The 11637-nt window shown below is 51.7% G+C and overlaps 1 protein-coding gene across 1 annotated transcript in view; it reads right to left on the bottom strand.

Annotated features, from left to right (window-relative positions):
• Positions 1–1455: 1455 nt before the first annotated feature.
• LOC140383546 (small G protein signaling modulator 2-like) overlaps positions 1456–11637 on the bottom strand; it is a 32869-nt gene continuing 22687 nt past the window's right edge. The window contains exons 4-10 of the mRNA XM_072465991.1: positions 11370–11437; positions 11114–11262; positions 9530–9664; positions 5142–5266; positions 3644–3711; positions 2277–2440; positions 1456–1623 (exon numbers count right to left, since the gene is read on the bottom strand). Coding sequence (XP_072322092.1) covers positions 1456–1623; positions 2277–2440; positions 3644–3711; positions 5142–5266; positions 9530–9664; positions 11114–11262; positions 11370–11437 — 877 coding nt within the window. The remainder of the gene's footprint in view (positions 1624–2276; positions 2441–3643; positions 3712–5141; positions 5267–9529; positions 9665–11113; positions 11263–11369; positions 11438–11637) is intronic.

Below are 11637 nucleotides of genomic sequence, written 5' to 3'. Positions count from 1 at the left end.
ACCAGGTCTAAACCAGGACTAAACCAGGTCTAAACCAGGACTAAACCAGGACTAAACCAGGACTAAACCAGGACTAAACCAGGACTAAACCAGGACTAAACCAGGACTAAACCAGGACTAAACCAGGACTAAACCAGGACCTCTTCGTGACTCATGGCAGGACCTCGAGCCTTAAACACTTTCAAACTTTGCAGCCGATAAAGGCATAAAATCGAGTTCAAAGTTGGATAATTCTCTTCTTCTGTAAAAACTCGCTCTGGGTCAGAAACAAAACAAACTTCTCTTTTCTCTTTTGTCCTCAGAAAACTCACTTACAAAAGTCTAAAATGAGTTTGTTTCACTTGAGGCACATTTAAGTGGAACATTGAGACAAACTGACCAGAATAAGACTTAACTGAATTCATGCCAGTTTTTGTTTCATGAGAACAGTTGTGATTATTATAGTAGTCGTCACATGATTATTCATATTGTACATATTAATATTGTCTTAATATATTTTTAACCTAATAAAGGCTGAAATATCATGACTGAATCATGGCCTATTTTGGGTCATCTTTGGGAGCTACTTTGGGTCATCTTTGGGGCCTACTTTGGGTCATCTTTGGGGCCTATTTTGAATCATCTTTGGGACCTATTTTAGGTCATCTTTAGGGCCTATTTTGGGTCATCTTTGGGGCCTACTTTGGGTCATTTTTGGGTCATCTTTCGGGTCATCGTTGGGTCATATTTGGGGTCATATGCAGGGTCATCTTTGGGGCCTACTTTGGGTCATATTTGGGGTCATATCTAGGGTCATCTTTGGGGTCATATCTAGGGTCATATGTAGGGTAATATGTAGAGCCATATGTAGGGTCTTCTTAGGGTCATCTTTGGGGTAATATGTAGGGTCATATATAGGGTCATATGTAGGGCCATATGTAGGGTCATCTTGGTCATATGTAGGGTAATATGTAGGGCCATATGTAGGGTCTTCTTTGGGGATAATATGTAGGGTCATATATAGGGTCATATGTAGGGCCATATGTAGGGTCATCTTAGGGTCATATGTAGGGCCATATGTAGGGTCATATGTAGGGTCACCTTAGGGTCATCTTTGGGGGTAATATGTAGGGTCATATGTAGGGTCATCTTAGGGTCATCTTTGGGGTAATATGTAGGGTCATATGTAGGGTCATATGTAGGGCCATATGTAGGGTCATCTTAGGGTCATATGTAGGGCCATATGTAGGGTCATATGTAGGGTCACCTTAGGGTCATCTTTGGGGGTAATATGTAGGGTCATATGTAGGGTCATCTTAGGGTCATCTTTGGGGTAATATGTAGGGTCATATGTAGGGTCATATGTAGGGCCATATGTAGGGTCATCTTAGGGTCATCTTTGGGGTAATATGTAGGGTCATATGTAGGGTCATATGTAGGGCCATATGTAGGGTCATATATAGGGTCATCTTAGGGTCATCTTTGGGGGAGAGTGGGTTGGTTGGACTCACTGGCGTCGTAGCGATATCCCGGGTAGACGATGCGGAACACGTAGTCCGCCGCGGTCTCCTCCTCTCCGGGCCGGTCCTGGTCCAACAGTCGAGCGGCGCTGCTGCGCTTGCGGAGTTTAGGGAACACTTTACCCTGAGCAGAGGAAGAGCAGAGGAAGAGCAGAGGAAGAGGAGAGGAAGAGCGGAGAGAGAGCAGAGGGAGAGCAGAGGAAGAGCAGAGGAAGAGTAGAGGAAGAGCAGAGGAAGAGCGGAGGAAGAGTAGAGGAAGAGCAGAGGAAGAGGAGTCAAACCTGCACCAGGTCAGTCACATTCACAGTCACAGAAACAGACAAACTGAAGGTTGATCCACAAAAAGAATTCTGGTATTTTTTAGTACGATACAATAATAATAAAAGTGGAATAATTGTCGTCTCTTGTGTGTTTCATGTTTGACAGTTTGTGTAAGAATCTGTCTGAAACAGAAGATGACAGTTCTGTTGTTTGTACGACACGTTGAAATCTCCTCACGCTGACTCTGTGATCAGGCTTGTGTGTCTGCTGCTCTCTGATTGGCTCTTGGTTTAAATCTAAGGCGTTCTATTGGTCGTGGCTGAAAATGTCACAAGGTCAAAGTGTGAAGTATTTATACTGTGTGTCGGGACCGTCTCAGCTCATTGGACAAAACTCTAATGTGAACATGAACCCGACCAATGACGTCATGAGCTCAGGAAACCACGCCCTCAGGAAACCACGCCCTCAGGAAACCACGCCCTCAGGAAACCACGCCCTCTTTAATGCTCTCGTTACCTTTCCTTTCTGTGACCACAGCGGCGGCTCCAGCTGACCTCTAGGCAGAAGACCTGTCTCTAGACACGACAGGAAGGCCAAGAGGTGACCACCAGGAGGGAAGAGCAGAGGAGGACGCTGGATCCCGTCCTGACTGACCAGGACCAGACTGCCACCGCAATCCGCTGTGAGAGAAGAAGAAGAGCGCTGTCAGAAGAGAAGAAGAACGCTGTGAGAGAAGAAGAAGAACGCTGTGAGAGAAGAAGAAGAAGAAGAACGCTGTGAGAGAAGAAGAAGAATGCTGTGAGAGAAGAAGAAGAACGCTGTGAGAGAAGATGAAGAACGCTGTGAGAGAAGGAGAAGAAGAAGAACGCTGTGAGAGAAGATGAAGAACGCTGTGAGAGAAGATGAAGAATGCTGTGAGAGAAGAAGAAGAAGAACGCTGTGAGAGAAGAGAGAACGTGAAGTAGAAGATCATCTTCTATCATCTATCCGTCTGTTAGATATACTGTAGTCTGATCATCTGTCTGTTAGATATACTGTAGTCTGATTATCCGTCTGTTAGATATACTGTAGTCTGATCAACTGTCTGTTAGATATACTGTAGTCTGATCATCTGTCTGTTAGATATACTGTAGTCTGATCATCTGTCTGTTAGATATACTGTAGTCTGATCATCTGTCTGTTAGATATACTGTAGTCTGATCAACTGTCTGTTAGATATACTGTAGTCTGATCATCTGTCTGTTAGATATACTGTAGTCTGATCAACTGTCTGTTAGATATACTGTAGTCTGATCATCTGTCTGTTAGATATACTGTAGTCTGATCATCTGTCTGTTAGATATACTGTAGTCTGATCGTCTGTCTGTTAGATATACTGTAGTCTGATCATCTGTCTGTTAGATATACTGTAGTCTGATCATCTGTCTGTTAGATATACTGTAGTCTGATCGTCTGTCTGTTAGATATACTGTAGTCTGATCATCTGTCTGTTAGATATACTGTAGTCTGATCATCTGTCTGTTAGATATACTGTAGTCTGATTATCTGTCTGTTAGATATACTGTAGTCTGATCATCTGTCTGTTAGATATACTGTAGTCTGATCGTCTGTCTGTTAGATATACTGTAGTCTGATCATCTGTCTGTTAGATATACTGTAGTCTGATCATCTGTCTGTTAGATATACTGTAGTCTGATTATCTGTCTGTTAGATATACTGTAGTCTGATTATCCGTCTGTTAGATATACTGTAGTCTGATCATCTGTCTGTTAGATATACTGTAGTCTGATTATCCGTCTGTTAGATATACTGTAGTCTGATCATCTGTCTGTTAGATATACTGTAGTCTGATCATAGTGAGACGGTGAAGGAGACAGACTCACGTCTCTGATGGCAGTGAAGACAGACGATCTGACGCAGAGGAACGGTCAGAGCGTAGTCCCAGTAGATACTAGAGAGGGACAAGAGGGGGACAAGGGAGGGACAAGAGGGGGACAAGGGAGGGGAGAGGGGGACAAGAGGAGGGACAAGGGGGGGACAAGAGGGGAGAGAGAGGGACAAAGGGGGACAAGAGGGGAGAGAGAGGGACAAGAGGAGGAGAGAGGGACAAGAGGAGAGAGAGAGGGACAAGAGGAGAGAGAGGGGGACAAGGGAGGGGAGAGGGGGACAAGAGGAGGGACAAGGGGGGGACAAGAGGGGAGAGAGAGGGACAAAGGGGGACAAGAGGGGAGAGAGAGGGACAAGAGGAGGAGAGAGGGACAAGAGGAGAGAGAGAGGGACAAGAGGAGAGAGAGGGGGACAAGAGGAGAGAGGGACAAGAGGAGGAGAGAGGGACAAGAGGAGGAGAGAGGGACAAGAGGAGAGAGAGGGGGACAAGAGGAGAGAGAGGGGGACAAGAGGAGGAGAGAGGGACAAGAGGAGGGGAGAGGGACAAGAGGAGGAGAGAGGGACAAGAGGAGGAGAGAGGGACAAGAGGAGGAGAGGGTGAAAAGAGGAGGGAAGAGGGACAAGAGGAGGAGAGAGGGACAAGAGGAGGAGAGAGGGACAAGAGGAGAGAGAGGGGGACAAGAGGAGAGAGAGGGGGACAAGAGGAGGAGAGAGGGACAAGAGGAGGAGAGGGGGAAAAGAGGAGGGAAGAGGGACAAGAGGAGGAGAGAGGGACAAGAGGAGGAGAGAGGGACAAGACGAGGAGAGGGGGAAAAGAGGAGGGAAGAGGGACAAGAGGAGGAGAGAGGGACAAGAGGAGGAGAGAGGGACAAGAGGAGAGAGAGGGGGACAAGAGGAGAGAGAGGGGGATAAGAGGAGGATAGAGGGACAAGAGGAGGAGAGAGGGACAAGAGGAGGAGAGAGGGACAAGAGGAGGAGAGAGGGACAAGAGGAGGAGAGGGGGAAAAGAGGAGGGAAGAGGGACAAGAGGAGGAGAGAGAGGGACAAGAGGAGAGAGAGGGGGACAAGAGGAGGAGAGAGGGACAAGAGGAGAGAGAGGGGGACAAGAGGAGAGAGAGGGGGATAAGAGGAGGATAGAGGGACAAGAGGAGGAGAGAGGGACAAGAGGAGGAGAGAGGGACAAGAGGAGGAGAGAGGGACAAGAGGAGGAGAGGGGGAAAAGAGGAGGGAAGAGGGACAAGAGGAGGAGAGAGATAAACCAGGTCAGATGTGGAGTCCATCTGAAGCTTTTCCTTTTCTAATCAAGACTCGATACATTTGTAGTTGGAAAATAACAGCGACACTGGACACAACATGAATGAACTGTTAAATAAACCGCTCGGTAGTCTGATATACGGTAGTCTGATGTAGCGTAGTCTGATTTAACGTAGTCTGATATACCGTAGTCTGATATACCGTAGTCTGATTAGCCGTGTGAGTGAGCCCCGCCCTCACCTCTTCTCCAGGTCACAGTCGCCCAGCGTGCCGTTGATGAGCTGGTTGGGGGTCCACTTGAGGGTCAGGGTGTCCCCCGCCTGGTGCAGGGACAGGTACCCTCTGAGCACCTCCATCTCCTTCTTCTGGAGACACGAGACACACGATACACATGAGACACACGGGACACATGAGACACACGGGACACACGGGTCAACGCGGGTCAACACGGGTCACACGCGACAGTCCCTCAAAAGAATCAGAAATGACAGTCGCAGGTTCTGGTCCTGGTCTAAACCCGCCCGTCTGCAGACGCCACGCCTGTAAACAGCTCCTGCTCACTCCTGTCTGCAGACGCCACGCCCGTCTGCAGACGCCACGCCTGTAAACAGCTCCTGCTCACTCCTGTCTGCAGACGCCACGCCCGTCTGCAGATGCCACGCCCGTAAACAGCTCCTGCTCACTCCTGTCTGCAGACGCCACGCCCGTCTGCAGACGCCACGCCTGTAAACAGCTCCTGCTCACTCCTGTCTGCAGACGCCACGCCCGTCTGCAGATGCCACGCCCGTAAACAGCTCCTGCTCACTCCTGTCTGCAGACGCCACGCCCGTCTGCAGACGCCACGCCTGTAAACAGCTCCTGCTCACTCCTGTCTGCAGATGCCACGCCCGTAAACTGCTCCAGCTCGCGCCTGTCTGCAGACGCCACGCCCATAAACAGCTCTCGCTCGCTTTTGTCTGCAGACGCCACGCCTGTCTGCAGATGCCACGCCCGTAAACAGCTTTAATTAGGAATAAGAAGGAAACACAGCGATTTCCAAGCAGTAATTGCCTTTTGTTTCGCATCTGAGAAAAGTCCCAGATCTGAACTTTAAGCACTTTTACAGAGTCACGTTCGTAGAGTCTAAACCGCAGCTTCTTCTCCTCGTTAAAAACAAAGCAGAGAGAGTGTTAATTGTCGAGTAATGAACGGCATCACTTTTCCCGCCGACACTAACGGCTCTTCGGTTTCTCGCGTCGCTCTTTTCCAGTAAACAATCTCCACAAATGTGAATCTTTCCGGAAGCGTGTCAGAACGGACACAACACATAACACAAGTTCTAATTATTTTAAGTCATTATAGCCAAAAAACAAGCAGCGATTTTGAATTTCCAGTGTGAAAAATATCAGTTTGTTGCATTTCTGTTGCAAAAGATGGGCAGAATATTGTTGTTTAGCCTCTTTTCTGATGTATAGTTTGTGGTAATGTGTAATATTTATGTGGATGAAATGAAAAACTTCCACATTTATGTGCGAATTTGTCCGGTAAAAGCTAAAAATCATCAAAAATGCAAAGTGTGTGTCGTAATTTGACGTTAAACCTGGAGGACACTCACATGTGACACGCCCCCTGGAGGACACTCACATGTGACACGCCCCCTGGAGGACACTCACATGTGACACGCCCCCTGGAGGACACTCACATGTGACACGCCCCCTGGAGGACACTCACATGTGACACGCCCCCTGGAGGACACTCACATGTGACACGCCCCCTGGAGGACACTCACATGTGACACGCCCCCTGGAGGACACTCACATGTGACACGCCCCCTGGAGGACGCTCTCATGTGACACGCCCCCTGGAGGACACTCACATGTGACACGCCCCCTGGAGGACGCTCACATGTGACACGCCCCCTGGAGGACACTCACATGTGACACGCCCCCTGGAGGACACTCACATGTGACACGCCCCCTGGAGGACACTCACATGTGACACGCCCCCTGGAGGACACTCACATGTGACACGCCCCCTGGAGGACGCTCTCATGTGACACGCCCCCTGGAGGACGCTCTCATGTGACACGCCCCCTGGAGGACACTCACATGTGACACGCCCCCTGGAGGACAATCACATGTGACACGCCCCCTGGAGGGCACTCACATGTGACACGCCCCCTGGAGGACACTCTCATGTGACACGCCCCCTGGAGGACACTCACATGTGACACGCCCCCTGGAGGACACTCACATGTGACACGCCCCCTGGAGGACACTCACATGTGACACGCCCCCTGGAGGGCACTCACATGTGACACGCCCCCTGGAGGACACGCCCCCTGGAGGACACTCACATGTGACACGCCCCCTGGAGGACACTCACATGTGACACGCCCCCTGGAGGGCACTCACATGTGACACGCCCCCTGGAGGACACTCTCATGTGACACGCCCCCTGGAGGACACTCACATGTGACACGCCCCCTGGAGGACACTCACATGTGACACGCCCCCTGGAGGACACTCACATGTGACACGCCCCCTGGAGGGCACTCACATGTGACACGCCCCCTGGAGGACACGCCCCCTGGAGGACACTCACATGTGACACGCCCCCTGGAGGACACTCACATGTGACACGCCCCCTGGAGGACACTCTCATGTGACACGCCCTGACATAGAGGTGATGCCACTGCTGTTACCATAGCAACCAGACTGTAACCAAGAACCAAACTCCACATCAACGACACAACAGTTCTGACCTGACACACAATAACACCATAAAACACCTTTATTTAGTCCAACCATGGTTAAACTGTCTCTGTGTCGCACACTGATGACATCACAGAGGGATTCAGCTCCACTTCCTGTCATTTTAAACTCTTATTGCGCAAATTTCTTCACAAACTGCATCTTAACAGAAGTAAAACTGTGATAAATATTTACCGCAGGTTCAAACTGAGTCAGAATGATAAAAACAGGAGAATCTTCAGATGGACTTTAATCCCAGCAGTTCCGCTTCACTTTTGCCTCGTTTTTGTTCAAACGCTCAAACGATCGATAAAACCTCCGCTTTTCTTTCTTGGCTTGTGTCATCTTGAGTTCTTTTTGCCAAATAAAGAGCACTTAAAGGAGCCAAAACGAAGGGAATTACATAAAGTTTCTGTCCGAAGCTCACACCGCCCACAGTGTCTCCTACAACTGTGAACGGACACTTCCTCCTCTGCGTCCTCACCATGACCACTCACCGTGACCACTCACCGTGACCACTCACCGTGACCACTCACCGTGTCGTGGCGTGTCGTGGCGTGTCGTGTTGTGGCGTGTCGTGCTGTGGCTTATCGTGCTGTGGCGCGTCGTGGTGTGTCTTGGCGTGTCGTGACGTGTTGTGGCGTGTCGTGCTGTGGCGCGTCGTGGTGTGGTGTGTCTTGGCGTGTCGTGACGTGTTGTGGCGTGTCGTGCTGTGGCGCGTCGTGGTGTGGTGTGTCTTGGCGTGTCGTGACGTGTTGTGGCGTGTAGTGCTGTGGCGTGTCGTGCTGTGGCGCGTCGTGGTGTGGTGTGTCTTGGCGTGTCGTGGCGTGTTGTGGCGTGTAGTGCTGTGGCGCGTCGTGGCGCGTCGTGGCGTGTCGTGGCGTGTCATGCTGTGGCATGTCGTGGAGCGTCGTGGCATGTTGTGCCGTGGCATGTTGTGGCACGGCGTGTCGTGCTGTGGCATGTCGTGGCATGTCGTGTCGTGGCGTGTCGCGGCATGTCGGGGCATGTCGCAACGTGTCGCGGCATGTCGTGGCACGGCGTGTCGTGCTGTGGCATGTCGTGGCGCGGCGTGTCGTGGCGTGTTGTGGTGTTGTGGCGTGTCGTGGCGTGGCGTGCCGTAGCGTGTCTTGGCATGTCATAATGTGTGCGTGGCGTGTCATAGCATGTCGTGGTGTGGCGTGTCGTGTTTTGGCGTGTCATAGCGTGTCGTGGCGTGTCATAGCGTGTTGTGGCGTGTTGTGTCTTGGCATGTCATAGCGTGTCGTGGCGTGTCATAGCGTGTCGTGGTGTGGCGTGTCGTGTCTTGGCCTGTCATAGCGTGTCATAGTGTGTATTGGCGTGTCATAGTGTGTAGTGACGTGTCATAGTGTGTCATAGCGTGTCGTGGTGTGGCGTGTCGTGGCGGGTCATAGCGTGTGCGTGGCGTGTGCGTGTCTTGGCGTGTCATAGCGTGTCTTGGCATGTCTTAGCATGTCTTGGCGTGTCATAGCGTGTCGTGGCATGTGCGTGTCTTGGCGTGTCTTAGCGTATCTTGGCATGTCATAGCGTGTCTTGGCGTGTCTTAGCGTGTCTTGGCGTGTCATAGCGTGTCGTGGTCTGTCATAGCGCGTCATAGCGTGTCGTGTGCGTGTACGTGTCATAGCGTGTCATAGTGTGTCTTGGAGGGACATAGCGTGTCATAGCATGTCGTGGCATGTGCGTGTGTGTGTCTTGGCGTGTCTTAGCGTGTCGTGGCATGTGCGTGTACGTGTCTTGGCGTGTCATAGTGTTTCTTGGCGTGTCTTAGTGTGTGCGTGGCGTGTCATAGCATGTCTTGGCGTGTCATAGCGTGTTGTGGCGTGTGCATGTGTGTGTCTTGGCGTGTCTTGGCATGTCTTAGCGTGTCGTGGTTACCGGCTGCACGAGCACGTTGTTCTTGCCGTACAGCAGGTGCGTTCTGGAGTTCTGGTGCAGTGATTCCACGTATTCTCGTGCCGAGGCGGCGAAGCGATCCTCGGACATGCTGCCGCTCGACTGACGCTTCCGGATCTGGACACGAGACAAAGAGACGTTTCAGCGCTCGTCCCACTCGCTGCACAAACAGTTCCTCCCACAGACCAACAGCATCACATCAAATATAAAACATCACACTCCAAATCCTGAAGAAACGACTCAAAGTGAAAATATTTATTGTCCAGAGTAATATTTCCTCCTTTGGGCTTCGTTTATCACTAAATATTTTAATATTATTTAAATAACATTAGATTTTACATAACGCTCTCGCCCCGAGCGCTCTCCCTCAGTGCTCTCTCCCTCAGTGCTCTCTCCCTCAGTGCTCTCTCCCTCAGTGCTCTCTCCCTCAGTGCTCTCTCCCTCAGTGCTCTCTCCCTCAGTGTTCTCTCCCTCAGTGTTCTCTCCCTCAGTGCTCTCTCCCTCAGTGCTCTCTCCCTCAGTGCTCTCTCCCTCAGTGCTCTCTCCCTCAGTGTTCTCTCCCTCAGTGCTCTCTCCCTCAGTGTTCTCTCCCTCAGTGTTCTCTCCCTCAATGTTCTCTCCCTCAGTGTTCTCTCCCTCAGTGTTCTCTCCCTCAGTGCTCTCTCCCTCAGTGTTCTCTCCCTCAGTGTTCTCTCCCTCAGTGCTCTCTCCTTCAATGTTCTCTCCCTCAGTGCTCTCTCCCTCAGTGCTCTCTCCCTCAGTGCTCTCTCCCTCAGTGTTCTCTCCCTCAGTGCTCTCTCCCTCAGTGTTCTCTCCCTCAGTGTTCTCTCCCTCAGTGCTCTCTCCCTCAGTGCTCTCTCCCTCAGTGCTCTCTCCCTCAGTGTTCTCTCCCTCAGTGCTCTCGCCCCGAGCGCTCTCCCTCAGTGCTCTCTCCCTCAGTGCTCTCTCCCTCAGTGTTCTCTCCCTCAGTGCTCTCTCCCTCAGTGTTCTCTCCCTCAGTGTTCTCTCCCTCAGTGCTCTCTCCCTCAGTGTTCTCTCCCTCAGTGCTCTCTCCCTCAGTGCTCTCTCCCTCAGTGCTCTCTCCCTCAGTGTTCTCTCCCTCAGTGCTCTCTCCCTCAGTGTTCTCTCCCTCAGTGTTCTCTCCCTCAATGTTCTCTCCCTCAGTGTTCTCTCCCTCAGTGTTGTCTCCCTCAGTGTTCTCTCCCTCAGTGCTCTCTCCCTCAGTGTTCTCTCCCTCAGTGTTCTCTCCCTCAGTGTTCTCTCCCTCAGTGCTCTCTCCTTCAATGTTCTCTCCCTCAGTGCTCTCTCCCTCAGTGCTCTCTCCCTCAGTGCTCTCTCCCTCAGTGTTCTCTCCCTCAGTGCTCTCTCCCTCAGTGCTCTCTCCCTCAGTGTTCTCTCCCTCAGTGCTCTCTCCCTCAGTGCTCTCTCCCTCAGTGCTCTCTCCCTCAGTGTTCTCTCCCTCAGTGTTCTCTCCTTCAGTGCTCTCTCCCTCAGTGTTCTCTCCCTCAGTGTTCTCTCCCTCAGTGCTCTCTCCCTCAGTGCTCTCTCCCTCAGTGTGACTCTCACCCCGAGCGCGGGCCTCCTCCCGGGGGTGGACTCTTGGCTGCGATGGGCCCCGTGGATCCTGTGTCTCTGCACCAGCTCGTTTGCCGAGGGGTCGGTCCAGAAGTGGTCCGAGGTCTTGAGTTTGGTGTACTCCAGCGCACAGGGGCCCACTGCACACAGAGGGGGGAGGGGGGCGGGGCAGGGGCAGGGGGAGGGACACACTGAACCTCTGACTCTGGGCTCCCAGAGCGTGCGCGGGTCACATGGGGTCACTCACCAAGCAGTGCGGCGAGGATGGGGCCGAACACGGCGTCGTGCATCAGCGCGTCCCGCTCGTAATATTTACTGCACAAACACAAGAGAGTTCACACATGATGCTCCCTCAGCCGGGCGTTTGGCTTCAGCGCTCCATCTACTGGCAGCAGAGGGAAGTGAACAAAAGCTAGCTTGCCCCGACATGAGTCTGTGATGAATCATGGAGTTTAAAACGGCACAAAGTGTAAACACACCCACAACAGAGTTAAAGGAGACTAAATGTAGCCTCA

This window comes from Eucyclogobius newberryi, unplaced genomic scaffold, assembly GCF_026437365.1.
Source record: "Eucyclogobius newberryi isolate DKJ021-1_F unplaced genomic scaffold, fEucNew1.0.hap1 SCAF_535, whole genome shotgun sequence".
In the NCBI taxonomy this organism is placed as follows: domain Eukaryota; kingdom Metazoa; phylum Chordata; class Actinopteri; order Gobiiformes; family Gobiidae; genus Eucyclogobius; species Eucyclogobius newberryi.
Note: the sequence above shows the minus strand (reverse complement) of the source record. Positions and strands in the feature narration are given on the sequence as shown.